The 25,513-nt window shown below is 43.9% G+C and overlaps 1 protein-coding gene across 1 annotated transcript; it reads left to right on the forward strand.

Annotated features, from left to right (window-relative positions):
* Nucleotides 1-130: 130 nt before the first annotated feature.
* On the forward strand, nt 131-18,193 carry LOC135523879 (ubiquitin domain-containing protein 1). The gene is made up of 4 exons (XM_064950877.1): nt 131-192; nt 676-817; nt 13,680-13,907; nt 14,209-18,193. Exons 2-4 carry the CDS (start codon nt 730-732, stop codon nt 14,589-14,591), a joined length of 699 nt encoding a protein of 232 aa, XP_064806949.1. The 5' UTR covers nt 131-192; nt 676-729; the 3' UTR covers nt 14,592-18,193.
* Nucleotides 18,194-25,513: the final 7,320 nt, after the last annotated feature.

Consider the following 25,513-nt stretch of genomic DNA (forward strand, 5'->3'; position numbering starts at 1 on the left):
AACAAAACAAAAAAACATATAGCCTCATTACAATTATATTTTCTCTGAAGAAACATAAAATAACATTTAAAAACAAACTTTCAATCGTTTGACCCCCTTCCCCCGAGAACGCGCAGGCGTAAAAAGTTAGTGTTTCTATCTGCACCAGAAAGGGAAGGGGGATTTAAAACCAGGCTGACAAAAATGAGAAGGGTTGGAAATTCTCCATATACACAATCAATTGTTTTATCTAAGTTAGTTAGCTATATGTTTACAATATTTACCCGGTCGCTAGTGCATATAATTCTGCTTATTAATTTATTAGCTAGCAAGAAAGTTGCTAAACTGTTGGCTACAAAGAAAGCGAACCTGTCTAAATTTGTATTTATAGAGGAATGTCTAGCGTTGAACTATAATGCAATCAATGATTGTTGACACTTTTATCCAATTTGGCTGGCTAGACATTCTGCACGTGACTACTGCTTTTGAAACGTTGGATCACATCAAACAATAATAAAACGGAGATAGCTAGCGTACTATTGAGCTTGTTAGCTAGCTAGCTTCCGTGCTTGTTAGCTAGTTGTTTGACCAGCGTGTACATTACCTCCGTTACTTTGTGGATTCATCTATCAAGATAATTAACTTGACCTCGTTAATTTTGTACGGTGGATCTGTATATATTTGTTTTGGAACCAGCTAGCGGTTGGTTAATGATGGGGCCCCGACATAGTTAGCCATCTGATACAAATCATGGGAGGATGTGTTGGGAGAGAACGCGAGGACACACAGGGCCACGGTTCATCCAGGAGCGGTGGAAGGACTCACCGAAAACGTGGAGGTAAGTTAACGAGGATTCGTTTGGTTATCTCGAGTGCATCGAATACAAGCCAAGTTCATTACATTGCATGTTAAGTGTTTACCATTGTAGTGCAACACCCATGTAATTATTAATTCCCCGGCCCAGTGCAATAATACTGGTCAATAGGAGTTTCTCATTAGGTTCTCAAGTGTAGTGCATACCCAATAGTACCACACGAGTCTTAAAAAACATAAAACCTAGCGGTCAAATAATGAAATGGTTCCAATCGTTTTTTCCACCATATATTTTTCCCATAGTGGATTTTAGAAACGCATAGCTAAAATAAGGACTGTGCTTCTTGTAGGCTTACCCTGGCGTGACGTTTTGCTAACATTGTAAATCTCTCTAGGACAAGGTGACTTGTTAATATATTCAACTGTATTTACCCCCCCCCCCCCCCCCAAAGAAAGACAGCCATATTTGCAACTAATTTGTATATCATAAAAAACTACAAATGCTATGATGATCTAAACGACATTGCCAAATTGAGGCTGGATTAACGATCTAATGTTAGCTACATTTAGTAATTATTAAATTGGCAACATTTCTTTAAATTTACAATTCTGCAAGCTGTCTTGTGCAAGTTTTAAAATCGACACAATGCCTCTTAGCAAAGGTGTTTGGCTAGAGATGACGTGCAGGAGCTTGCAGGCATTTGTAGTCTTGCATGATGTCTACTTTGATGCTAATTTGCATTTTTGAATCTGACTGTAAATATAGCCGAATATATTGATAAGTCACCTTGTCCGAAAGAGTTACATGGTCATCAAAACGCCAGGGAACCATTTCCCTGTTCCCCTCTCCCCACAGGTGTGATTACTACTTTAGAGCTAGAGGTAGTCACCTCATACAAGTACTTGGGAGTATGACTTGACGGTACACTGTCCTTCTCTCAGCACATATCAAAGCTGCAGGCTAAAGTTAAATCTAGACTTGGTTTCCTCTATTGTAAATGCTCCTTTTTCACCCCAGCTGCCAAACTAACCCTAATTCAGATAACCATCCTACCCATGCTAGATTATGGAGACATAATTTATAGATTGGCAGGTAAGGGTGCTCTCAGGTAAGTGGCTGATGTTCTTTACCATTCGGCCATCAGATTTGTCACCAATGCTCCTTATAGGAATCATCACTGCACTCTACTCCTCTGTAAACTGGTCATCTCTGTATACCTGTCGCAAGACCCACTGGTTGATGCTTATTTATAAATCCCTCTTAGGCCTCACTCCCCCCTCCCCCTATCTGAGATATCTACTGCAGCCCTCATCCTCTACATACAACACTCGTTCTGCCAGTCACATTCTGTTAAAGGTCCCCAAAGTAAACATCCCTGGTTCGCTCCTCTTTTCAGTTCGCTGCAGCTAGCGACTGGAACGAGCAGCAACAAACACTCAAACTAGACAGTTGTATCTCTTCATTCAATGACTCAATCATGGAAACTATTACTGACAGTTGTGGCTGCTTTGTGTGATGTATTGTTGTCTCTATCTTCTTGACCTTTGTGCTGTTGACTGCGCATTAATGTTTGTACCATGTTTTGTGCTGCTACCATGCTGTGTCGTCATGTGTTGCTGCCTTGCTATGTTGTTGTCTTAGGTGTCTCTTTATGTAGTGTTGTCTCTTGTCGGGATGTGTGTTTTGTCCTATATTTTTTATTTTTTTAATCTCAGCCCCCATCCCCGTAGGATGTCTTTTGCCTTTTGGCAGGCTGTCATTGTAAATAAGAATTTGTTCTTAACTGACTTGCCTAGTTAAATAAAGGTTCAATAAATAAATAGCATTGCACCACCTTTGCCCTCAACATCCTCAGTTTGTTCTGCATGGACTGCAAGGTGTCAAATGTTCCAAAGGGATGCTGGCCCATGTTGACACCAATGCTTCCCACAGTTGTCAAGTTGGCTGGATGTCCTTTGGGTGGTAGACCATTCTTGATACACACAGGAAACTGTTGAGCTTGAAAAACCAAGCGGCGTTGCAGTTATTGAAACACTCAAACTGGTGTCTCTGGCATCTACCATACCCTGTTCAAAGGCACAATCCATGTCTCAAGGCTTAAAAATGTATCTTAAACTGGTCTCCTCCCCTTCATCTACACAGATTTTTGAAGTGGATTTAACGAGTGACATCAATAAAGGATCATAGCATTCACCTGGATTCACCTGGTCAGTCTGTCATGGAAGGAGTAGGTGTTCCTAGTATTTTGTACATTCAATGTGCATCATCAGTCACAGGCTTCATTAGGAAATGTGTTGATGTAACCAAAATAACAATCCAGACATACCCTGGATCAACAGACCAATCTGTAGCACGATGAGAGCCCGTACTGCTGTATTCAATGTCAGCAGAAAGAACTTTGGCTCGGTGGTGTGCGACCCGTACAAGGCAAGCAGGTACGAGCTCTGGAAATCCTTTAAGGATGCAAAAAGACAATACAAACTCAAACTTGAATCGATGTTCAACAACTGACTTGCGATGCATGTGGCAACGACAACAGGCTATCACAGGCTACAAAGGCAAATCCAGCTGTGTGATGCCCACTGACGCCTCCCTCCCAGACGAGCTTAACACATTCTATTCTCACTTTAAGTCAGACGATACTGAGCCATCCAGAAAGGCTCTCGCTGTTCCGGATGACCAGGCGCTTTCGCTCTTCGAGGCTGATGTGAGTATTCACAATTTCGCACAAAGCCACTGGCTCAGATGGCATCCCTTGCTGCGTCCCCAGTGTGTGTGCTGACAGGCGGGCATCTTCTCAGACATCTTCAACCTGTACCAGGTTGTAGTCCCCACTCTCTTCAGAGACCACAATCATCCCTTTTCCCAAGAAAACCGAGGTGACATGGGCAAATTACTATCGCCCCGCGCACGGACCCTTGTCGTCATGAAGTGCTTCGGGAGGCTGGTCAAATCAAATAACATGTTTGTCACATGCGCCGAATACAACGGGTGTTGACCTTACAGTGAAGTGTTTACTTAACCAACAATGCAGTGTTATGAAAATACCTAAAGAGCGAGGCTATATACAGGGGGTACCTGTTAGTCGAGGTAATATGTACATGTAGGTAGAGTTATTAAAGTGACTCTGCATAGATAATAACAGGGATGGTCATGGTCAGCATGCCAGGCACACTGGATCCACCCCAATTTGCCTACTGCTTCAACAGATCCACGCAAGATGCCATTTCCATCACTGTTCACACGGCCCAGACAAGTCTGGACAAGATGAACACCTATGTGAGAATGCTGTTCATTGACCACAGTTCAGCATTCAACACTATTGTTCCCTCCAAGGACTTCCTGAAAGGCAGACCACAGGCTGTGAGGATTGGCAACAACACTTCCTTCACACTGACTCTTAACACATGGGCCCCCCAGGGGGGTGTCCTCTGCCCTCTTCCGTTCACCCATGACTGCGTGGCTTTGCACGACACCAACTCACAAGTTTGCTGAAGAAACCACGATTGTCGGCCTGATAACCAACAACGAGTCAGTCTATAGGGAGGAGGTAAGAAAACTGGCATTGTGGGACAGAAACCTCTTCCTCCAATGTCAGCAGAACAAAAGACTTGATTGTTAACTTCAGGAAGCAGAGGAGGGAACTCGCTTCGGTCCACATCAACGGGACTGCAGTAGATTAAGTTTCTCTGCATCTACGTCACAGACCATGGACCAACGCCACCACTCTTGTCAAGAGGGTGTAACAGCGCCTCTACTTCCTAAGGCGGCTGAAGAAATCTGGCATGCCACCCCGGGTCCTCTCCATATACTACCGCTGCACCATCGAGAGAATCCCGACGGGTTGCATCACAGCCTGGTATGGGAAAGTGCCGTCCACGACTGCAAGGCCCTTCATCGGGTGGTGAAGATTATCCAGTATGTCACTGGGGCTGTGTTTCTACTTCAACGGTTTTGACTTTCATATAATTTATTCCTATATGGCAGTACTGTATGTGAAAGGGATACTTCCTAGTCTTGCGGATATGCTTTTCAGCTCTGTTGGTTCAGGGCTGAAATTGACCTACTTCAATGTTGACATTGCAGAGGTGAAAGCAGGCTGTAGGTCTCCAGGCACAGAAATCCACCCTGTATTTAGTAGCATCCGGGGAGGGGGGGGGCTGCTATGATTGTAACTTATTAATTTGCACCCAAGATCATGCTTTTTTAACAGCCTGTTGCGGTGGGCTATTTCTTCATGTCCTGAAAAGTTATGTTCAGTAGTGCAACCATGTCTGTAAAATGCATTTCACCAACACCCAAGTGTGGCGTTATCTGCCCCATTATAACCTCAACCCATTTAACAACTTTTACAAGCCCCACATGAGGAGCACACCCTGCTTATTGCGTCATGTGGCTGCAATGTGTCTCCAATGCTTTGGCAACACTGATTCACGATGGGTGGCCAGAGGAGATGCTCTCATCCGCACACCTGCAAATGGGCCGTAAACATTTCTGAACTATTTGCTGGATTGTGTTGCCAAATCAGTTAACTGCTAATCAAGACTACACATTAGCCTAGTCTATAGACTTTTTTCCAAAGGCCTAGTCTAGGCTACAGTGCCTTCAGAAAGTATTCATACCTCTTAACTTGTTCCACATTTTATTGTTACAGCCTGAATTCAGAATGGATTAAATGTGTTTTTTTACCTCGCCCATCTACACACAATACCCCATAATGACAAAGTGAAAACACGATTGAAATATCTCATTCACACCCCGGAGTCAATACATGTTAGAATCACCTTTGGCAGCGGTTACAGCCGTATGTCGTTCTGGGTAAGTCTAAGAGCTTTGCACACCTGGATTGTATAATATCTTCTAAGTTCTTCAAGGGCTGTCAAATTGGTTGTTTATCATTGCTAGACAACCATTTTTCCAGTCTTGCCATATATTTTCAAGCAGATTGAAGTCCAAACTGTAACTCGGCCACTAAGGAACATTCCCCGTCTTCTGGGTAAGCAACTCGTGTAGATTTGTCCTTGTGTTTTAGTTTATTATCCTGCGGAAATCTCCCAGTGTGTGATGGAAAGCAGACTGAACACGGTTTTCCTTTAGGATTTTTCATGTTAATCGCTTTCTCTTTTTTTTTTATCCTGGAAAAACTCCATTCCTTAACGATTACAAGCATACCCATAACTAATGTTCCCTCAGAAAAAAAATTCTGCACTGAGCAAATTTCAGGTCTGCTGAGAGCAGAATTCTGTGCAACTTCAGGCGTGTGTTTACTGTGAACGCTGAGGCTGTACCTGCTTTGTTACTTTTAACAGTGGCCAAGTAGGATACTGTGGCTATTTGATCATAATGTTGGCCTGGGTGGCTTACCATCAAAAACAATGGAGAAAAATGCACCCCGTGACATTTTAACATGGAAATAGCTGTTCTATCATTCAGGCAACAGTACCAGTAAATGTGTGGTATTCAATGTAGGCCTACATTCCATGAGAAAAACATGCAGTGCCTGACGATCTGTGTATCCACGTGTCCTTCAGACAAGGTGACTGAAAATGTTTGATGCCATAAACCATTTTACAAAGTAAAACGCATTATTCCCTTACCCCATTATTGGACAATCAGAATAATTGTGCTACCCTCTGCCTATTGGCCACTTACCTAATTCAAGACCGTCTCAAAATACACTGCCCCTTTAAGACATAAAAAAAAAAGCTCTTTACCTGACTTGCTTTTCAAAGAGCGAGAAATGCACACATTTTGTGCTCTTGTAGGAAGCAACCACTGCCCCATTGTTAACTAGAAATGAGCTAGAACTGGGATAATAACTCACTAACTAGCAAAGAAAATTATCAAATGTGCACAGGTTGCTACATGCGGTTGTCACTTTGATCTCAAAACATGCGCATGAACTCGCAACCACTCATGCTGTAAACACAGTCCAGTTCAAAGTGAATTGCACAGACTCATATATAGCGATGGCTATTTGCATATAGGCCTACTGCAGCTCTGATTGGTTATGGCATACCGGACAGTGTAGAGTACAGGCCTGATTTATGCCTGTCAATGCAATAGAATCCTAATCCAATGCGCTCTGTCTACAAGAATCTCTTGCACCGTTAGTTTAGCATACTCTTGCATAGTTCATTTTTGTTTTTTGGTATGTTACATTGAAAGTGGCTAATATTGCACAATTCCCACAGTAAAGCAAAATGTTGATGGTGGTAACTAAAGGGGAAAACTCTAAGTTGAGTTGTTCAGTCGTGTGCTTCTCTGCGCTGGTTAATATTTCTTCTGGATGGCAGTCTGAGGGGAGAAGCACACGTACGCAGCTTCAAAGCAACATTGCCCAGAACAATGTGCAGCCACCACCATGCTTGAAAATATGGCAAGTAGTACTCGGTAATGTATTGGATTTGCCCCAAACATAACACTTTGTATTCAGGACAAAGTTTAATTGCTTTGCCACACTTTTTTGCAGTATACTTTAATGCCTTGTTGCAAACAGGATGCATGTTTTGGAATATTTATTAAAATTCTGTACAGGCTTCCTTTTCACTCTGTCAATTAGCTTAGTATTGTGGTGTAACTCCAATGCTGTTGCGCCATCTTCCATTTCCTCCTATCACAGCCATTCAACTTGTGGCTTTTTAAAGCACATTTTTACTCCTGAACTTGTTTAGGCTTGCCATAATACATATTGACTCCACTTTGACATGTGTAGCCCAGTGACCAAAAACTTCAACTTGATCCATGTTAAATTCAGGATGTAGCGCAACAAATTGTGGAAAAAGTCAAGGGGCGTAAATACTTTCTGAAGGCTCTGTATATGATGACTGGAAAGTCTTCCGGTCTTTTTTTTCCAAGACTTATTAGCCTGTATGTTGAGTTGAATATGTATCGTGTCCCTTACGTCATCATAGTGTTACACACACAGCTGTGTGTCTTGGTCCTGTGTGCTGCCTAATCCAACAGCTCTTGTAGACTTGTCCACCACCCTGCCTGAGTGCTAGTAGGAAGACCCAACGTTACACGCCCTACAAATCCTACAGCGTGTCCCCCCCCGATTTAGTTACTCCTTGTAAGCTGCCTGCACTATAAATAATTTGTTTGGAGGAAAGGCAACCTTTTAGATACTTGGCAACTGTCTTTGTTGCCCCTCCTTGCTGCCCTTAGTTCGCCTACTTGACAATGAAGACCAGCAAGACCTCTAGCTGGTCATTTTAGGACCACAATCGTCGGCTCCATATTCTCCTTTCCTTGAACCTGTTTAAATGCTCGCTCGGGTGCAAGCTAACCTGGCTTAGGCCTGTTTAGTACCTGCGACAGTCTGTGCCAAAGCCACGCTTTGTTGCCGACTAAAACCCAGCTGCTCAGTTTGGCACAATGTCCTGGGAGATCGGGGACCCTCCTCTCTCTGCCATTCTGAGAGCCACTTGTCAGCTGTCTGCCGGAGTCCAATTAAGCCGTCTCTTCTTTAGGTTATGTGTTACAGACCGAGACAGGATGCACTTTAGAAGCTCTGTATGCTGGGACCGCCTGGTGCTGACAAGTGTTTTCCTGGCAGGGCTGCCCCGCGAGGTGTGCAGTGCTAATCCAATGCTAAGCACGGCTAATGTTTCAGATGTACATGTGCAGTACTGTCTGCATGCCCTAATTATAAACATTGATAGGGTGGGTGTGTGTTTGGGGGGGGGGGGGGGCAGCAATGTAGAGAGAGATTCTCCAGACGGGCAGGCCCAAACACTCCGTAAATATCTTGTTAACTGTTGTGTCAGTGCCAAGTGAGACGTTTGGGGAATAGGAATGCACAACTCCCATACTTTGTGTACCCGGTGCAACGCCGAGGGTGCCAGACAATATCTGGACCGGGAATGGCACAGAAAGGGAAATATTCAGGCATTCACCTCCACTGTATGCTCGGAATGCCTCCTTTGCTCTCGCATGCAAATGTGCAGAGTTTAGATCGCTCAGTTTTTTTTTCACCTTTTATTTAACCAGGTAGGCTAGTTGAGAACAAGTTCTCATTTACAACTGTGACCTGGCCAAGAATAAAGCAAAGCAGTGCGACACAGACAACAACAGAGTTTCACATGGAGTAAAACAAACATACAGTAGAAAAAGTCTATACAGTGTGTGCAAATGAGGTAGGATAAGGGAGGTAAGGCAATAAATAGGCCATGGTGGCGAAGTAAATTACAATATAGCAATTTAACACTGGAATGGTAGATGTGCAGGAGATGTTTTATGGCTCACCTTTCTGCCCAGGTTCTGGCAAAGAGGGGAGGACTTTGTTATTATGTTGATGAGGAATGGATTATAGGTGTATTAGTCCTCATGGAATATCTGTTATAGAAAGTGCTTACAGCCAACAGTTGAAGGAAGTGAAAAGTGCCTGGATTGCAGCCTTTGCAGAGGTGATGTGGGACACCCCTTACCCTTTCATGTCTTCCAGAACCATCGACACTTGACAGGCCAGACATGCAGTGCATTTGGAAAGTATTCAGACCCTGACCTTTTCCACATTTTGTTACGTTTACAGCGCTGTACTAGAATTGATTAAATTATTTTTCCCTTTTTTACATATATATTTTTGGGTATTTTTATTTTGTTTAACCTTTTATTTAACTAGGCAAATCAGTTAGAACAAATTCTTATGACGGCCAAACCCAGATGACGCTGGGCCAATTGTGCGCTACCCTATGGGACTCCCAATCACGTCCGGATGTGATGCAGCCTGGATTCAAACCAGGTACTGCAGTGACGCCTCTCGCAATGAGATGCAGTGTCGAAGACCACTGTGCCACTCGGGAGCCCCCAATACAACACACAATACCCCATAATGACAAAGCAAAAACAGGTTTTATTACAAATAAAAACTGATTTCACATTTCCGTAAGTATTCAGACCCTTTACCTTTTCGCAGCGATTACAGCCTCCAGTCTTATTGGGTATGACGCTACAAGCTTGGGCACACCTGTATTTGGGTAGTTTTTCCCATTCTTCTCTACAGATCCTCTTAAACTCTGTTCGGTTGGTTGGGGAACGTCACTGCACAGCTATCTTCAGATCTCTCCAGAGATGTTAGATCGGGTTCAAGTCCGGGCTCTGGCTGGGTCATTCAAGGACATTCAGACTTGTTCCAAAGCCACGTGTGCTTAGGTTCATTCTGTTTTCGCTTTGTCATTAAGTGGTATTGTGTGCAGATTAATGAGGAAAAACATTCCATTTTAGAAGAATGCTGTAACGTAACAAAATTTGGAAAAAATGCAGCTAACATTCCCTATCAGGTGCTAGATTGTATAGCCATCGATGTGCAAATAACACCATGCCCCCATACCTAGATGTTAGCATGTTTATTACGTGGATTCCTTGGACATGGCTCGGCTGTAACTTTGAGAGTTGTTCAAATCAAATTGTATTTGTCACATACACATGGTTAGCAGATGTTAATGCGAGTGTAGCGAAATGCTTGTGCTGCTAGTTCCGGCCACACAGTAATATCTAAAAAGTAATATAACCTAACAATTTCACAACTACCTTATACACACAAGTGTAAAGGAATGAATAAGAATATGTACATAAAAATATATGAATGAGTGGTGCCCGAACGGCATAGGCAAGATGCAGTAGATACATATGAGATGAGTAATGTAGGGTATGTAAGCATTATATAAAGTGGCTAGTGATGAATTTGAATACATACATTTTTCCATTATAAAATTGACTAGAGTTGGCAGTATGTTGGCAGCAGCCACTCAATGTTAGTGATGACTGTTTAACAGTCTGATGGTCTTGAGATAGAAGCTGTTTTTCAGTCTCTCGGTCCCCGCGTTGATGCACCTGTACTGACCTCGTCTTCTGGATGATAGCGGGGTGAACATGCAGTGGCTCGGGTGGTTGTTGTCCTTGATGATCTTTTTGGCCTGCCTGTGACATCGGGTGGTGTAGGTGTCCTGGAGGGCAGGTAGTTTGCACCCGGTGATGCGTTGTGCCGACCTCCCTACCCTCTGGAGAGCCTTATGGTTATGGGTGGAGCAGCTGCCGTACCAGGTGTTGATACAGCCCGACAGGATGCTCTCGATAATGCATCTGTAAAGGTTTTGAGTGTTCTTCACCACGCTGTCTGTGTGGGTGGACCCTGTCAGTTTGTCCGGGATGTGTACGCCAAGGAACTTAACTTTCCACCTTCTTCACTACTGTCCCATCGATGTGGATAGGGGGGTTGCTCCTCTGCTGTTTTCCTGAAGTCCACAATCATCTCCGTTGTTTTGTTGACACTGAATGTGATGTTATTTTCCTGACACCACACTCCGAGGGCCCTCACCTCCTCCCTGTAGGCCATCTCGTCGTTGTTGGTAATCAAGCCCACAACTGTAGTGTCGTCTGCAAACTTTATGATTTGAGTTGGAGGCGTGCATGGCCACGCAGTCGTGGGTGAACAGGGAGTACAGGACAGGGCTGAGAACACTCCCTTGTGGGTACCCAGTGTTGAGGATCAGCGGGCTGGAGATGTTGTTACCTACCCTCACCACCTGGGGGCGGCCCGTCAGGAAGTCCAGGATCCAGTTGCACAGGGCGGAGTCGAGACCCAGGGTCTCGAGGTTAATGACGAGTTTGGAGGGTACTATGGCGTTAAATGCTGAGCTGTAGTCAATGAACAGCATTCTTACATAGGTATTCCTCTTGTCCAGATGGGATAGGGCAGTGTGCAGTGTAATGGCGATTGCGTTGTATGTGGACATATTGGAGAGGTAAGCAAGTTGGAGTGGGTCTAGGGTGTCAGGTAGTGTGGAGGTGATATGGGCCTTGACTAGTCTCTCAAAGCACTTCATGATGACAGAAGTGAGTGCTACAGGGCAGTAGTCATTTAGCTCAGTTACCTTAGTTTTTTTGGGAACAGGAACAATGGTGGCCCTCTTGAAGCATGTGGGGACAGCAGACTGGGTTTAGGATTGATTGAATATGTCTGTAAACACACCAGCCAGCTGGTCTGCGCATGCTCTGAGGACTCGGCCGGGGATGCCGTCTGGGCCTGCAGCCTTGCGAGGGTTAACACGTTTAAATGTTTTACTCACGTTGGCTACAGTGAAGGAGAGAGTCATTTTAAGTTTACACTGAAAGTTTTTCCCACCCAAATTTTGTTGTTGAATTTACATGCTTTCAATGGCAGAAAAATCTGGTTACACAATACAGTTGGGCAAAAACTGCTTCTCCAATAGAAATCCCAGCTCACACTTGTAGGTGATGTCATGGCAACGTTAGCTAGCTAAACTCACACATGTTGAAAACAATGATGTGCAACTTAACCACAGAGATTGTAAACTCAGAGGGGCAACATCGCCAGACTTACGGGAACTCTTGCGAAACATACCAAGCAGACCAGGCCTGGGTTTGGGGTTTGAGAAGTCAGAGAGAAGTGATATTCTTCCTAAAGGCACAACCTGGATTTGAGCCAATGTCTTAAGTAGTCGAACATGTTATTACTCCGACCTTGTGAAAGTGACAAACTGGCACGTTGTTTTGATCAGAAACAACTTTATATCAAAGGATTGCCTCTGATTTGACGGCCTGTACCGTTAGACCTGATGACGTGTTTCTGCGCATGAGTTTAGCTAGCTAACGTTGCCATGGCATCAACTTAAATGACTAAAACGCATAATGTAGAAAAGATCATCTATATATTTTTATTCTAATATTTGAGACTTAACATGCTGATTAGACTGGGCACGCGTGTGCGCCATGGCACGTATTGTGATTTTTGTCCAGCCACACGCAGGTTGAAATATCAAAGAAAACTCTGAACCAACTATATTAATTTGGGACAGGTTGAAATGCATGAAACCACTCATGGAAATTTAGCTAACTAGCTTGCTCTTGGTAGCTAATTTGTTTTTGGATATAAACATTGGGCTGTTGTTTTACCTGAAATGCACAAGGTCGTCTACTCTTGACAATTTATCCACAGATAAAAAAAGTAAGCCTTGTTAGTTTCTAGTAATCTCTCCTCCTTCAGTCTTCTTTTTCTGTGGACTTTATGGCGGTTGGCAACCAACTTTTTACGGTGCATTACCACCACAAACTGGACTGGTGTGTGGACCTCCAGTTCAGCTTTCAATCACCCTCATGGATATATGCTCCTAAAAACCAATGAGGAGATGGGAGAGGCGGGACTTGCAGCGCGTCAAGCATCAAAAATAGAACCAACTTCTATTTTAGTGCCCAGACGCTCGTTGACGTGTGTGAGCGGTTTGGATGAAATGATTGAATAACAATATGTGTGTCAATTTATTTGGAACTCCCTCAAAGTAAAGCAAGAGGTGTGGTGAGCATGTTACAATCACCAAAATAAAAGCTAGACAGTCAAGGTGAATAGATTGTTTGAGCAAACAACACTGCATTAGCCATGGCAAAATGCATAGAATTTGAGGACATTTCTCTTAGCTCCATGGGGAAATTTGTGGAATTGCTAGAAATTGGCTTTAAAAATTAAATCGTTTTCTCTACGCTGCCAAGATGTGCTGTGTGAACATTTAGCTGTGCCCCCTGCCACGCCCACCACCTAAGCCACTTTTGATTCAGAACGAACCCTGGTAATGTATAGGCTATAATGTGTATCGGCACTTGGGTTGGGCACTATGCAGATTTTCATATAGTTCCTGTACCATATCGGGGTATATGGTATTACCGTCAGTGCACACAAGGACCCCTCCCACCCAATGTATATGGTATACCACCCAAGCCTATATGGGATGTAACCCGGTATACAGTATGTATTTTACATAGGCATGTGACTAAAACCATACTTGTTTCAATGCAAGCTGTGTAACAATATTGTGGCACATAGTCTATAGGTTGATACTACAAAAAAACATCTGTTGATTCCTCCCCGCAGGTCGCAATGAGCCCCTCAAGAAGGACAAGCCCAAGTGGAAGAGTGACTACCCCATGACGGAGGGCCAGCTCCGCAGTAAGAGGGATGAGTTCTGGGACACGGCGCCGGCCTTCGAGGGACGCAAGGAGATATGGGACGCCCTGAAGGCGGCCACTGTGGCCCTGGAGTGCAACGACCACGAGCTGGCCCAGGCCATAGTGGATGGAGCCAGCATCACACTGCCTCACGGTGAGGACCACAGACAGACGAGACCTGGTTCATGCCATGGTGAAGGAGCCAGAATTACACTGCAGAACTGTGTTATGGGGGAAGCTATCATCCCCGGGGGCACATTATGAAACCTGAATAGACTGTCGGTACATTTGGTTTGGAACAATGACGATATTACACCATGCTCTGATTGGACAACTATTAACCTGATAATAAAATCTGTTTCTTTTGATTCATGCCTGAGTCAAGACAACTGTCTGTGCAGTTGTGAAATAACACATTTAAAAACCCAAACATGTTTTTCCTTTGTGTGTTCCAGGGTCCCTGACGGAGTGTTATGACGAGCTTGGTAGCTGCTACCAGCTGCCCGTTTACTGCCTGGCCCCTCCGGTCAACCTGATCTCCGAGCGCAGCGACGAGGACCCCAGTGACAACCCCGAGCCCACCGCTGCCCCCAAGAAGGAGTTCCAGCTCAAGGTGCGCCTTTCCACGGGCAAGGACCTGCGCCTTAGCGCCAGCATGGCCGACCCCATCGTGCAGCTGAAGAAGCAGCTGCAGGCCCAGGAGGACATCGACACAGCCCACCAGCGCTGGTTCTTCTCGGGCAAGCTGCTCACGGACAAGACCCGCCTGCAGGACACCAAGATCCAGAAGGACTTTGTCATCCAGGTCATCGTCAACCCGCAAGCCCCCATTAACTAGGTCCCGGGTGAGTAGGGGTGAAGAGGAGGGGTGATGGAGAGACCGGACTGGATAAGAGGAACCCCGGGTTAATGGCTTTACCACTGCTCTTTAAAACGGAGAGGTGATCTGGGGAATTATAAGAGATGAATAACAGAAGGGAGAGACTCCAAAGTGCTGCTTTTCAATGTCTACCATTAAAGAGTGTGATATATTTTTGAATGCGTGACTTCACTGTGGGAGGGTTGGTCGATTTGATTGATCGAGCCAGACCAGACCACTCACTCTGAGAAGGGTGTTCTGTGTCACTCACCACACTAACTCTGGAGTCACACTGTCCACTGAGACCTCTGCCCTCCTCCCCCTGCAGAAATGACCCAAATCACAGCAGAATTGCCCCCCACCCCAGATGTGAGACACTGCAGGTGTGAACTGCATGGCATTTGCAAGGGGTCTGCGTCTGCACTAAGTGCCAATATAAATCGCAGAGTAATTTGGATCGGTTGTAAAGCACATCCCCCCCCCCCCCCATCATAGATTCCTACCTTGATCCTCCCTCAAGTGAAATACAAGCTATTTTTCTCATTCTAATTATTTTAATAAGCTTTTTTTGCACACTTGATTATATTTGCGTAGTAGTTTGTGTGCCTTCAAGGAAGAAAACAAAACAAAATCCTAGGGGAAAACTCTAGTTTTACTGCTAAAGCCTTCTTTCTCTAGAATCAGGAATAAACTTTTCATAAATCTATAAAAAAAAATCCTAAGTATACTGCTGCCTTTTCCGATCGTTTGTCTTGTCAGTTGTTGAAGTTCAAATTTACTATGGTGTTTTCATAGCTGTTTTCCATGTGTTGTCCCCCTCACCTATTTTTTGTTGTTGTTGTATGTATGTACTGTAAAGTGACTATGATTAGAGCCCAGCCCTCATGCTGTGCCACATAACAATCCAATGCTTCCCACAGTTGTCGAATTGTCTGAATGTCCTCTGGGTGGTAGAACATTCTTGATACACACAGGAAACTGTTGAGCGTGGAAAAACCTAGCCAGCGTCGCAGTTCTTGACACACTCAAACCGGAGCGCCTGGCACCTACTACCATACCCCGTTCAAAGGCGCTTAATCTTTTGTCTTGTACATTCACCTTCTGAATGGCACGCAAACACAATCCATGTCTCATTTGTCTCGAGGCTTAAGAAAAACTCCTTTTAACCAGTCTCCTACCTTTTCATCTACACTGACGTTGAAGTGACGTCAATACGGGATCATAGCGTTCACCTGGTCAGTCTCACGGAAACAGCAGGTGTTCCCGACGTCTTGCACACTCATGGAATTGTACAACATGTGCTTGCCTGTCTCAGGTGGCACCTCACTGCCCCCAAGGTGCTCCTTTATCCTTCACATCGGCCTTTTTGCTTTTCCACCTCTCTCTCCCTCTAAGCACTTTGCCCCCCCCCCACCCCCATAACCTGAGGCTTCACTAGACGGACCTATAGTCCTCACGAGCAGGGTGGTCAAGCTAATTTTGGATCCCCTTGTATCCGGCTGTCGATGCGGATTCTGAGCCCCAGCCTGCCGACCCAGCCAGCCAACCCAGCGTAAAGTTAGCTGACCAGAGCTTAGTCCATTCAGCACGCAGACCGTAATCCATCCCCTTCCTCCCACACAAACAAAAGCCAGGCCAAGCTGACTCTGAGCAGTAGCTGCACCAATATGCCTCTGAGCCTGGGCTGCCATGGGGATGGAAAGAGGGTAGGAGTTTTTTCCCTTAACCACCAGACCCCCAATCCTAACCTTAACCATTAGGGGGGGATGAAAACTTTATGACCCTGTATGAGGTGTTAGAAGTATCTTCTCTTTTAACTGCTCAGTAGGGATGATAGAGGGGTGAGGGTGTCTTTGCAGGAGGGTTCCCGACAAACTGCTGCTGCTCACTCATTTGACTGCCGGCCAGATCGCGAAGAAGCAAACCAAACGGTAGTGAAGTTCAATTCCCCTCGAGCCTTAATGTGGCCTAAAAAATCAACATCATAGAACACCGTACTTGTTGGTGGACGGTTAAGCTGGAGATGGAAAGACCTGTACCATGCTATTGTCATCGTGGTTACGCTATCATTTTAGGTTTTTATTTTTTTTTGTCTGCGTAGGCATCATTTGAACTTCATCCATTTTAGCTTCAACAGTTGATTCATACTGTGCTGGGAATGTATTGAACATTTTATACACACTTGAATAAGCATTTCTCTCAACTTACAATGTATTTATGTGCAATACAGACTAGACCTTGATTCTTCCCATATTTCATGTGTACCGTAGCATTAGCTATGACTATTGTAAACGTTCTCAAACGCAGAACTTCACGTAGGAGCCTGCTATGTTCAGATTGCTTTGTCATTGAACAATCAACTTTCTTTGACCTTGTCCAGAGTTTCATATTACTTTTGTCTCTGTTTGAAATGTTGTCCCTTCTAGAAAAGTGTTTTCAAGTAGCAACATCTTTCTTTTAATGGCATGACCTCACTATGATAATCATGTACTTTCTGTGAATTGGCTCGGCCTCTGAGGTTAGCACATCATTTGGGGCCCATAAGACCTACCTTTGCAATAGAGCCTCTTTTGTAAAAAAAAATAATCTCGGCCCATGTTCTGTTAGCTGGGTCGTTACACTTTTCTCAGAATGTGTCTCAAATGTTGGCTTCAACTATGGTAATTTTGTAGTCGTATGAGAGCTGTAACAAGATACGCCGGTTTAACATCAAGGTACAAATCCCTACGCGAGACGGCATAAAAATATAAACCTCACTGTAATCAATGTGAGGGATCTGCTCGATATTGCCAGTAAGGACAAATCTGATACCGCAGAGCATTGACATCACACAAGGGCCGCGGTTCGATCCAGGCCAGGGGAGCAGGAGAGAGCGGAATAAAGAGACTTCTTTGTTTTTCTGAGACCTGTGAACCTCCCATCACTGCAGTTGGACTTTTTCAACAACTGTCTAGGAATATGATCCCTTATGCAGACAATTAATCAGACACTATGTTTTTTTTTTTTTAGTAAGAACGTGCAAGTATATTGGTATGTACTGTATGCCTGATACACATTTGATCATTTGGGGTTCAGGTCAGGAGTTTCATTTGTGTCTTTCTGTAGTGTCCATAGTCATGGTATTAGTTATGGTACACAGGTGGACTCAAGTTATACAGTGGACAAGCAGGTAAAAAGCCATCTGGCCACAGATATTTATTTTAGTTATTTTGTGGACTACTAAAGGACACAATGTAGACTGCTTTGTTTTCCTCTCGAACCTCAGATACTAAGAAGCCATTGCATTTTAATGAAGCGTTTTCCCCCGGGGTGAATCGAGAGGCACCCCCTTCTTCAACAGCTCAAAGCAGAAACATGCAAATTGCGCTTTTGATGATGTCAATGAGGATATAGCCGTATAAAATATCTGTATATTTAGTCATTTTGAAAAATAATTGATTTATTAGGAGATTTCTGATAATTAAATATGCCTACGACTTGTTTTACAAGTGACGTGTACATTTATAAGATTTAATTTTCAACCTTATTTTTAACTGTCAAATAAAATTATTGGAAAGATAAATCTCTCTCTGTATTCATTTGATCTTGAAGCCAAGTCTGTAGCCTTGGACCAGACCGTCTGGCCACTGTAAATGAATAAACTTAAATACATTTGATTAGTTTAAATGTTTGTTCTGTTGTATTTTGGTGATCAGTTTAAAGTTCAATACTTTGCCTGGGCTCACCCCACACCCAGTACAAGTTCAGGTAATTGATTTAGGTCATACTGCCACCTTTTGGGGGAATAACTTTAGTGTATTGATTATTGACATCTTCTTATGGTGTACTCGCGTGAAAAGAAAGAATGTTTCACTTCCTTTCTTCTATAGAAGGAAGGGAAAGGAAGAGCGGATGACCTAAAACATGGAGACATGACACCAATGAGGAGCACTGAAAGATTGGCTCGTCCTGGAATGAAATGGAGAAGATTGCTGGAGAGGTGTCATTGATGACATGCTCTTCGTGGAGCGCTGGTTTATCTTTATCAATTCTACACCCACTACCATAGCTGTGAGAAATTGGGGTGCTGAGATTGCTACAGCACCCCTTGAGAAATCAGAATTAAAAAATAATACAAAAATTGTCAGACTCCAGTCACCCAAGTTATAGACTGTTTACTCTGCTACCACACGGCAAGCAGTACCGGAGCGCCAAGTCTAGGACCAAAAGGCTCCTCAACAGCTTCTACCCCCAAGCCATAAGACTGCTGAACAATTATTAAAATCGCCACTGGACTATTTACATTGACACCCCACCTTCGTTTTGTGCACTGCTGCTACTAGTTGTTTATTATCTACGATTTGATTTCAAGTATGTGGACACCTTCAAATTCGTTGATTCGGCTATTTCAGCCACACCCGTTGCTGACAGGTGTGTAAAATCGATGCAATCTCCGTAGACAAACATTGGCAATAGGATGGCTTATACTGAAGTGACTCAGTGACTTTCAATGTCACAGGATGCCACCTTTACAACAAGTCAGTTCCTCAAATTTCGGCCCTGCTAAAACTGCCCCGGTCAACTGTAAGTGCTGGGAAGTGGAAACGTCTAAGAGCAACGATAGCTCAGCCACAAAGGTCGGCCCACCCCAGCTCATAGAGCAGGACCGACGAGTGACATGGCGCATAAAAATTGTCAGTGTCCTCGGTCGCAACACTCCACTACCGAGTTCCAAACTGCCTCTGGAAGCAACGTCAGCACAAGAATGTGTTTCCATGGCTGAGCAGCCGCATACAAGCCTAAGATCACCATGCGCAATGTCAAGCGTCGGCTGGAGTGGTGTAAAGCTCGCCGCTATTGGACTCTGGAGCAGTGGAAACGCATTCTCTGGAGTGATGAATCACGCTTCACCATCTGGCAGTCGATGGACGAATCTGGGTTTTGGCGGATGCCAGGAGATGTCGAGATCGGCGTGGAAGAACTTGACTGGCCTGCACAGAGCCCTGACCTCAATTCCATCGAACACCTTTGGGATGAATTGGAACACAGACTATGAGCCAGACCGAATCGCCCAACATCAGTGCCCAACCTCTCCAATGCTCTTGTGGCTGAATGGAAGCAAGTCCCCGCAGCAATGTTACAACATCTAGTGGAAAGCCTCCCCAGAAGAGTGCAGCAAAGGGGGGACCAACTCCATATTAATGCCCATGACTTTGGAATGAGATGTTCGATGAGCCGGTGTCCACATACGTTTGGTCATGTAGTGTACTTTCTGTGGCTTTGCCCACTACTTCAGTTATTTCCACTCTTATTGCTCAGATGCTCATCATCCTGGTATACTCCCTAGCTGTAAACAATACTGGGAGACATTGCCGTTATCCTATAGATGATGGGTATGCTTTTGCTGAAAACAATTAAAGGCTCTCTGCCTTCCCTGACCTCTGTGTTGCTGAGTTGACAGAACCACTGGATTATCTCTAGGAACATTATTTTAATACAATATTCTCTTACATTATGTCAGTCATCAACAAAGTGAACTTTGATGGGCCAAGAAGAGCGAAGGATGTTGGTGGGCTACCCTGGATTGTCTGGATCTAATGTTTGGTGTCCACGATGAATGTAGTGAGTCTTGCCCAGTGAGAAGGTAATTCTGCTGAGCAGGCACTGGTCTGGTCTAGTCTGGTTGACTTGGCTCGCCTGATCCGGAAGGAACTTCCACCCACGGTTGACCTCTTCCTCGATCCTCCACTACGCCCCGACTGGGTTGTCTGAGACTGGGTGGTAGTAGTCTGATCCACATTACGTGGGTTCTTCTAAGTTCCAGGATGTGGCTTGAAATTTGAAGCACATGCTCACACTACTACACACCTACATTTTTAAAATATATATATTTTTTACCTTTATTTAACTAGGCAAGTCAGTTAAGAACAAATTCTTATTTTCAATGACAGCCTAGGAACAGTGGGTTAACTGCCTGTTCAGGGGCAGAACGACAGATTTGTACCTTGTCAGCTCGGGGATTCGAACTTGCAATCTTTCGGTTACTAGTTCTTACTAGTTCTTAACCAAACACCTAGTGACCTCTTGGCGTCTCGGTTAAGTACCCCTCTTATTTTATACAATGTACACTATAGCCAGCACAGCACACATCCTGATTCACATATTGTCATCGCCACTAGATGGTACTGTGCACAAGAAAGACTGTCTTCATTTGCAGGCTTCTTGTCTTCAATACTGGTATACAGTTTTTGGTTGTAAGCATATTCCTTCAAATGAGACAGTCAGGAACGTAATGCTCAGATTTTGTAATCTATTCAAAAGTGTTTTGATTTTTCCACGACCACTTTCAGCTTTTACGTCTTATGAGGCTGATGGACAATGAATGGACGGGTTCCCCGTGTAGCAATATGGGGTGAATGTTATTGCTATCATCAGGCGTCTGCAGCGTTCAGAACCTCACTCCTTCCTCTGGTTTCTCCGTGCATGAGTGAGTCAATGTTAGGGAACTGGCGTCTGCTGGCCCCAGATCTGCCGCTTGGCTCCTTCCACTCATCTCACTGTCACACATGAAGTCATAATGTCACTTCACAGCCCCACAAGCACTCCAACAGAGAATATTTGACCCTGACGTTAGAGATCATTCAGATATCTTTGAGAGATGCTTGAGTAATCCTCGCCTATACAGTTATAACATACAGACATATTCTTCACATGTCATCAAGTCACTTGATGACTTTTTCTCAATGTATGACGAAAATGTGCATACACACACACATACACATTGTATACTATACACAGTACCCTTCTCTCTCTCTCTCTCTCTCTCTCTCTCTCTCTCTCTCTCTCTCTCTCTCTCAATCTCACATCTCAAAGCAAACACATTCTACAGGGTGGCTGAGAATCCCTGGATAAAGAATTTCACAAGAAGCATTTGTGGTTGGCTGCCCTTCCAGGGCCTGAGTGGAATCAGCCCATTCTACACTGTGTGCCATTACAGACCTGGAATGACCCTATCAACTCTGTACAAATGCGCTCAACACAGTTTCCAATATGTTGAGATCCTCTGGCTGTAATTGACCTCATAGGAAATTATGACAAACTTCTCACTTTCTCAGAATGAGCAGTATCAACATACAGGTAACCGCCAAAATAATGGAAACATTTTAGTAAATGAGGGACACGAAGTATATTGAAAGCAGGTGCTTTCAGGTGATAATTTAGGGATACAAATTACAATGAAAGCAGGCGTGGTTCCGGAGTTAATTAAGCAATTAACATCCCATCATGCTTAGGGTTATGTATAAAAATTGCCCAATATTTTGGCTACCATGGCTAGAAGAAGAGATCTCAGTAACTTTGAAGTAAGTGCATACATAGGTGGTTTAAAGTGTGTGTGTCTCAGTCACTAGACCTCAACCCAATTAAACACTTATGGGAGATTCTGGAGCAGCGCCTGAGACAGCGTTTTCCACCAGCATCAACAAATCACCAAATTCTGGATTATTTTTGCGGAAGAATGATGTTGCATGCTCGCATCCCTCGAAAAGAGTTCCAGACACTTGTAGAACCTACGCCAAGGCGCATTGAATCAGATTTTGCAGGTCGTGGTGGTGGCCCAACGCCCTATTAAGACAAATTTGACGTACACATTTATGCAGCTTCCAAGAAAGAACTCCCTCTAACTTAATCCAGTGGGACTTAATCCAGGCTTGCTGGCAGTCATGTTGAATAACTTTAGAGTAAGGATTTGAGTGATTCTAAGATGGATAACGGTGGACAGATAATTTTTTTGATTTTTCGGCCCACAACCAATTCATGTTTTACTCCTTGTGTAAATCCCATCTGTGCTTGGCCAGATTTATGACAAATATCATTGGTAAGCATTGGTGATGGTGAAAAGGGATTTTGCATGGGTGGGTAGGGGTGCTCTAATGCCGAACACTCCCAACAACATCCCCTACGACGACACACTAGCCCAAGGCCAAATATAGCATCTCCTCACTCTCTATCCCGGTCACACGTGCCAACGAGATATCTGCGTTTCAACTCCAATGCAAACCCCAACCAAACCCAACACCCTCTGAGTTGTTGACAGACAACAGACAAATCCTGAGTGCCTTGGATTAATTTGCCTATCATTTGCGGGGCTAATCTGTTAATGTGGGTGATTATGATGGGGTGACAGTGTGTTCTTCTGTAGAATCAAGGCAAGTGCTCCGTCCCAAATGGCATCCTATTACCATTATTAATATTTTGACCAGTGCCTGTTCAAAGGTAGTGCACTATGTAAGGAATAGTGTGCCGCTTGGGATGTAAACAGAGTTTTTCCTCCAGTGCTGTGGCTGGTAATGTGCTGCTGTTTCCAGGATACTGCGAAACCATTGGGTGGAATGGGCCCGTAGAGCGTTACATTCTTGAGGGGGAAAACAACTGGCCTAAATATTTCTCCTCAGACCGCATCATGGGGATAGTGGCAAATGTAGGTTTATGTCAACATCACATTGTATCAGATCACATTCATTTCAACCCCCGAATCGCCCCGTCTTTGTTTTTCATACTGTAGTGAGGGATTTAATTGTTTGCTTTCAGGGCAGGGTGTATTCCATTACCATTTTATATGGTGCCCTTTTCCTTTATTTCTGTACATGCAATCTGTTATGTTCATTTCTATGGCGACTATGTAAAGACGGGAAGTAGCAGCATATGTTTCTATTGAAGTTCTGGTTGTTGATGGTTTTCACAATGGACATATTTACTTCCAATTGGCAGTATCAGTTTCAATTTCAGTTTCAAGTTTCAAGTTTTTTTGCAGGCAGCGGCCATTTGACAAACCGTCTGACGATAGTTTGAGTTAACATGCCCAGTAGTGTAGCTCGCTAGACTGAGCCGTCCAAGGCAGGGTGCTGCTTCTACTTCCAATTAGTTTCCCCAGCGAGTGTACCCTAGTATCTATCTATCTATCTATCTATCTATCTATCTATCTATCTATCTATCTATCTATCTATCTATCTATCTATCTATCTATCTATCTATCTATCTATCTATCTATCTATCTATCTATCTATCTATCTATCTATCTATCTCCTGGCCTGTTCTGTCACTGCACAAGGGAGGAAGAGGGGGGGACAGAAACAGCACTTTGTGTGCACGTGCATGGAGTACTTTAAATGAAATTATGGGCAGAAAGATAAATTCATCTCCATCTTTCATCGAATCAGATGGCGTATTCATCACAAAACCATTTGATGTTTCCAATTATTTTAATGATTATTTCATTGGCAAAGTGGGCAAACTTAGGCAGGAAATGCTCAATGACAAAAAGTAAGCAATTATATTCATGTATAAAAATAAAATAAATAATGGAAGAAAAGCAGTGCAAGTTTGAGCCTAGAGAAAAGTCTTTGTCCTCAGGCCTGGAGGGAAGCCAACGTAAATCCGCTACCCAAGAGTGGTAAAGCCGCCTTTACTGGTTCTAACAGCAGACCTATGAGCTTGCTGCCAGCTCTTAGCAAACTTTTTGGGGAAAAAAATTGTTTGACCAAATACAATGCTATTTCTCTGTATACAAATGAACAACAGACGTTCAGCATGCTTACAGAGAAGGGCAACATGTACTGCACTGACACAAATGACTGGTGATTGGTTGAACGAAATTGATCATAGGAAGATTGTGGGAGCTGTACTGTTAGATTTCAGTGCAGCCTTTGATATTATTGACCATGACCTTGTTGTCGAGAACTTAAGTGTTATGGCTTTTCAACCTCTGCCATTTTGTGGATTCAGAGCTATCTATCTAATAGAACTCAAAGGGTTTTCTTTAATGGAAGTGTCTCTAATGGTGTGGTGTACCGCAGGGCAGTCAGTGCTGCAGCTGGCCCAGAACAGAGCAGCACGTTTAGCTCTTCATTGTAATCAGATGGCTGATATTAATACATTGCATGCCAGTCTCTCTTGGATAAGAGTTGAGGAGAGACTGACTGCATCACTTCTTCTTTTTATAAGAAACATTAATGTGTTAAAAAGCCCAAATTGTGTGCGCAGTCAGCTTTCACACAGCTCTAACATACACACTTACCCCCCACAGGACATGCCACAAGGGGTCTTTTCATAGTCCCCAAATCCTGAACAAATTCAAGAAAACGTACAGTATTATGTAGAGCCCTTATTGCATGGTAGTTCTGTCCTTGAGCTGTTCTTGTTTAATGATGTTCTGCATTATGTTTTGTGTGGACCCCGGGAAGAGTAGCTGTTGCTTTTGCAACAGCAAGTTGTGATCCTAATAAAATACCAAATAGTTCTAGTTCTACCAGCAGGAGTCAGTGTGCTCTCTCTCTCTCTCTCTCTCTCTCTCTCTCAGCCCTTTGTGATTTAAGGGGAATATACTCTCTGCCACACAAGTCACCTCTCAGGGCCTGAGTGAGCAGAGCGGTCTGGTTTTGGCAGAGAGGAGGAAGTGAGGGGGAAGAGTTGGTGGGGGCAGAGGAGGGTGCCACGTTTACATCACAGTACTGCAATACTATTCCCAGCCGAACTGGCATTTTTGCTGTTTAACTTCTAATCTGAGAAATCCTGCTAAAGGTACTAAATGCTCAGTGTAAAATCTCACTGACTTAGAAAGACTCTTATTCATTAGAGTTAAGAGAAAGAGAAAAAAAAACATAATTCCAACATTCAATGACATTAGGCCGAGGCCTGCTACTCGTGGGAATGGAACATTGTCTCTACTGTTGCTCATGCTTTTCTACAGGACAAAAACAACTATACTCAGAGGTTCTTGTTAGTGACAGAGGCTTCTTTACTACTTCACCCCCTGTCCCTTTAACAGCCTGTAAATACTGGACATAAAAAGTATTTGAAACTATGCATGCACCCTGCTGAATACCAAAGTGGCCATTGTCATTTCATTGTGCTGATCTTGTTCA

This window comes from Oncorhynchus masou, chromosome 31 (genome assembly GCF_036934945.1).
Source record: "Oncorhynchus masou masou isolate Uvic2021 chromosome 31, UVic_Omas_1.1, whole genome shotgun sequence".
In the NCBI taxonomy this organism is placed as follows: domain Eukaryota; kingdom Metazoa; phylum Chordata; class Actinopteri; order Salmoniformes; family Salmonidae; genus Oncorhynchus; species Oncorhynchus masou.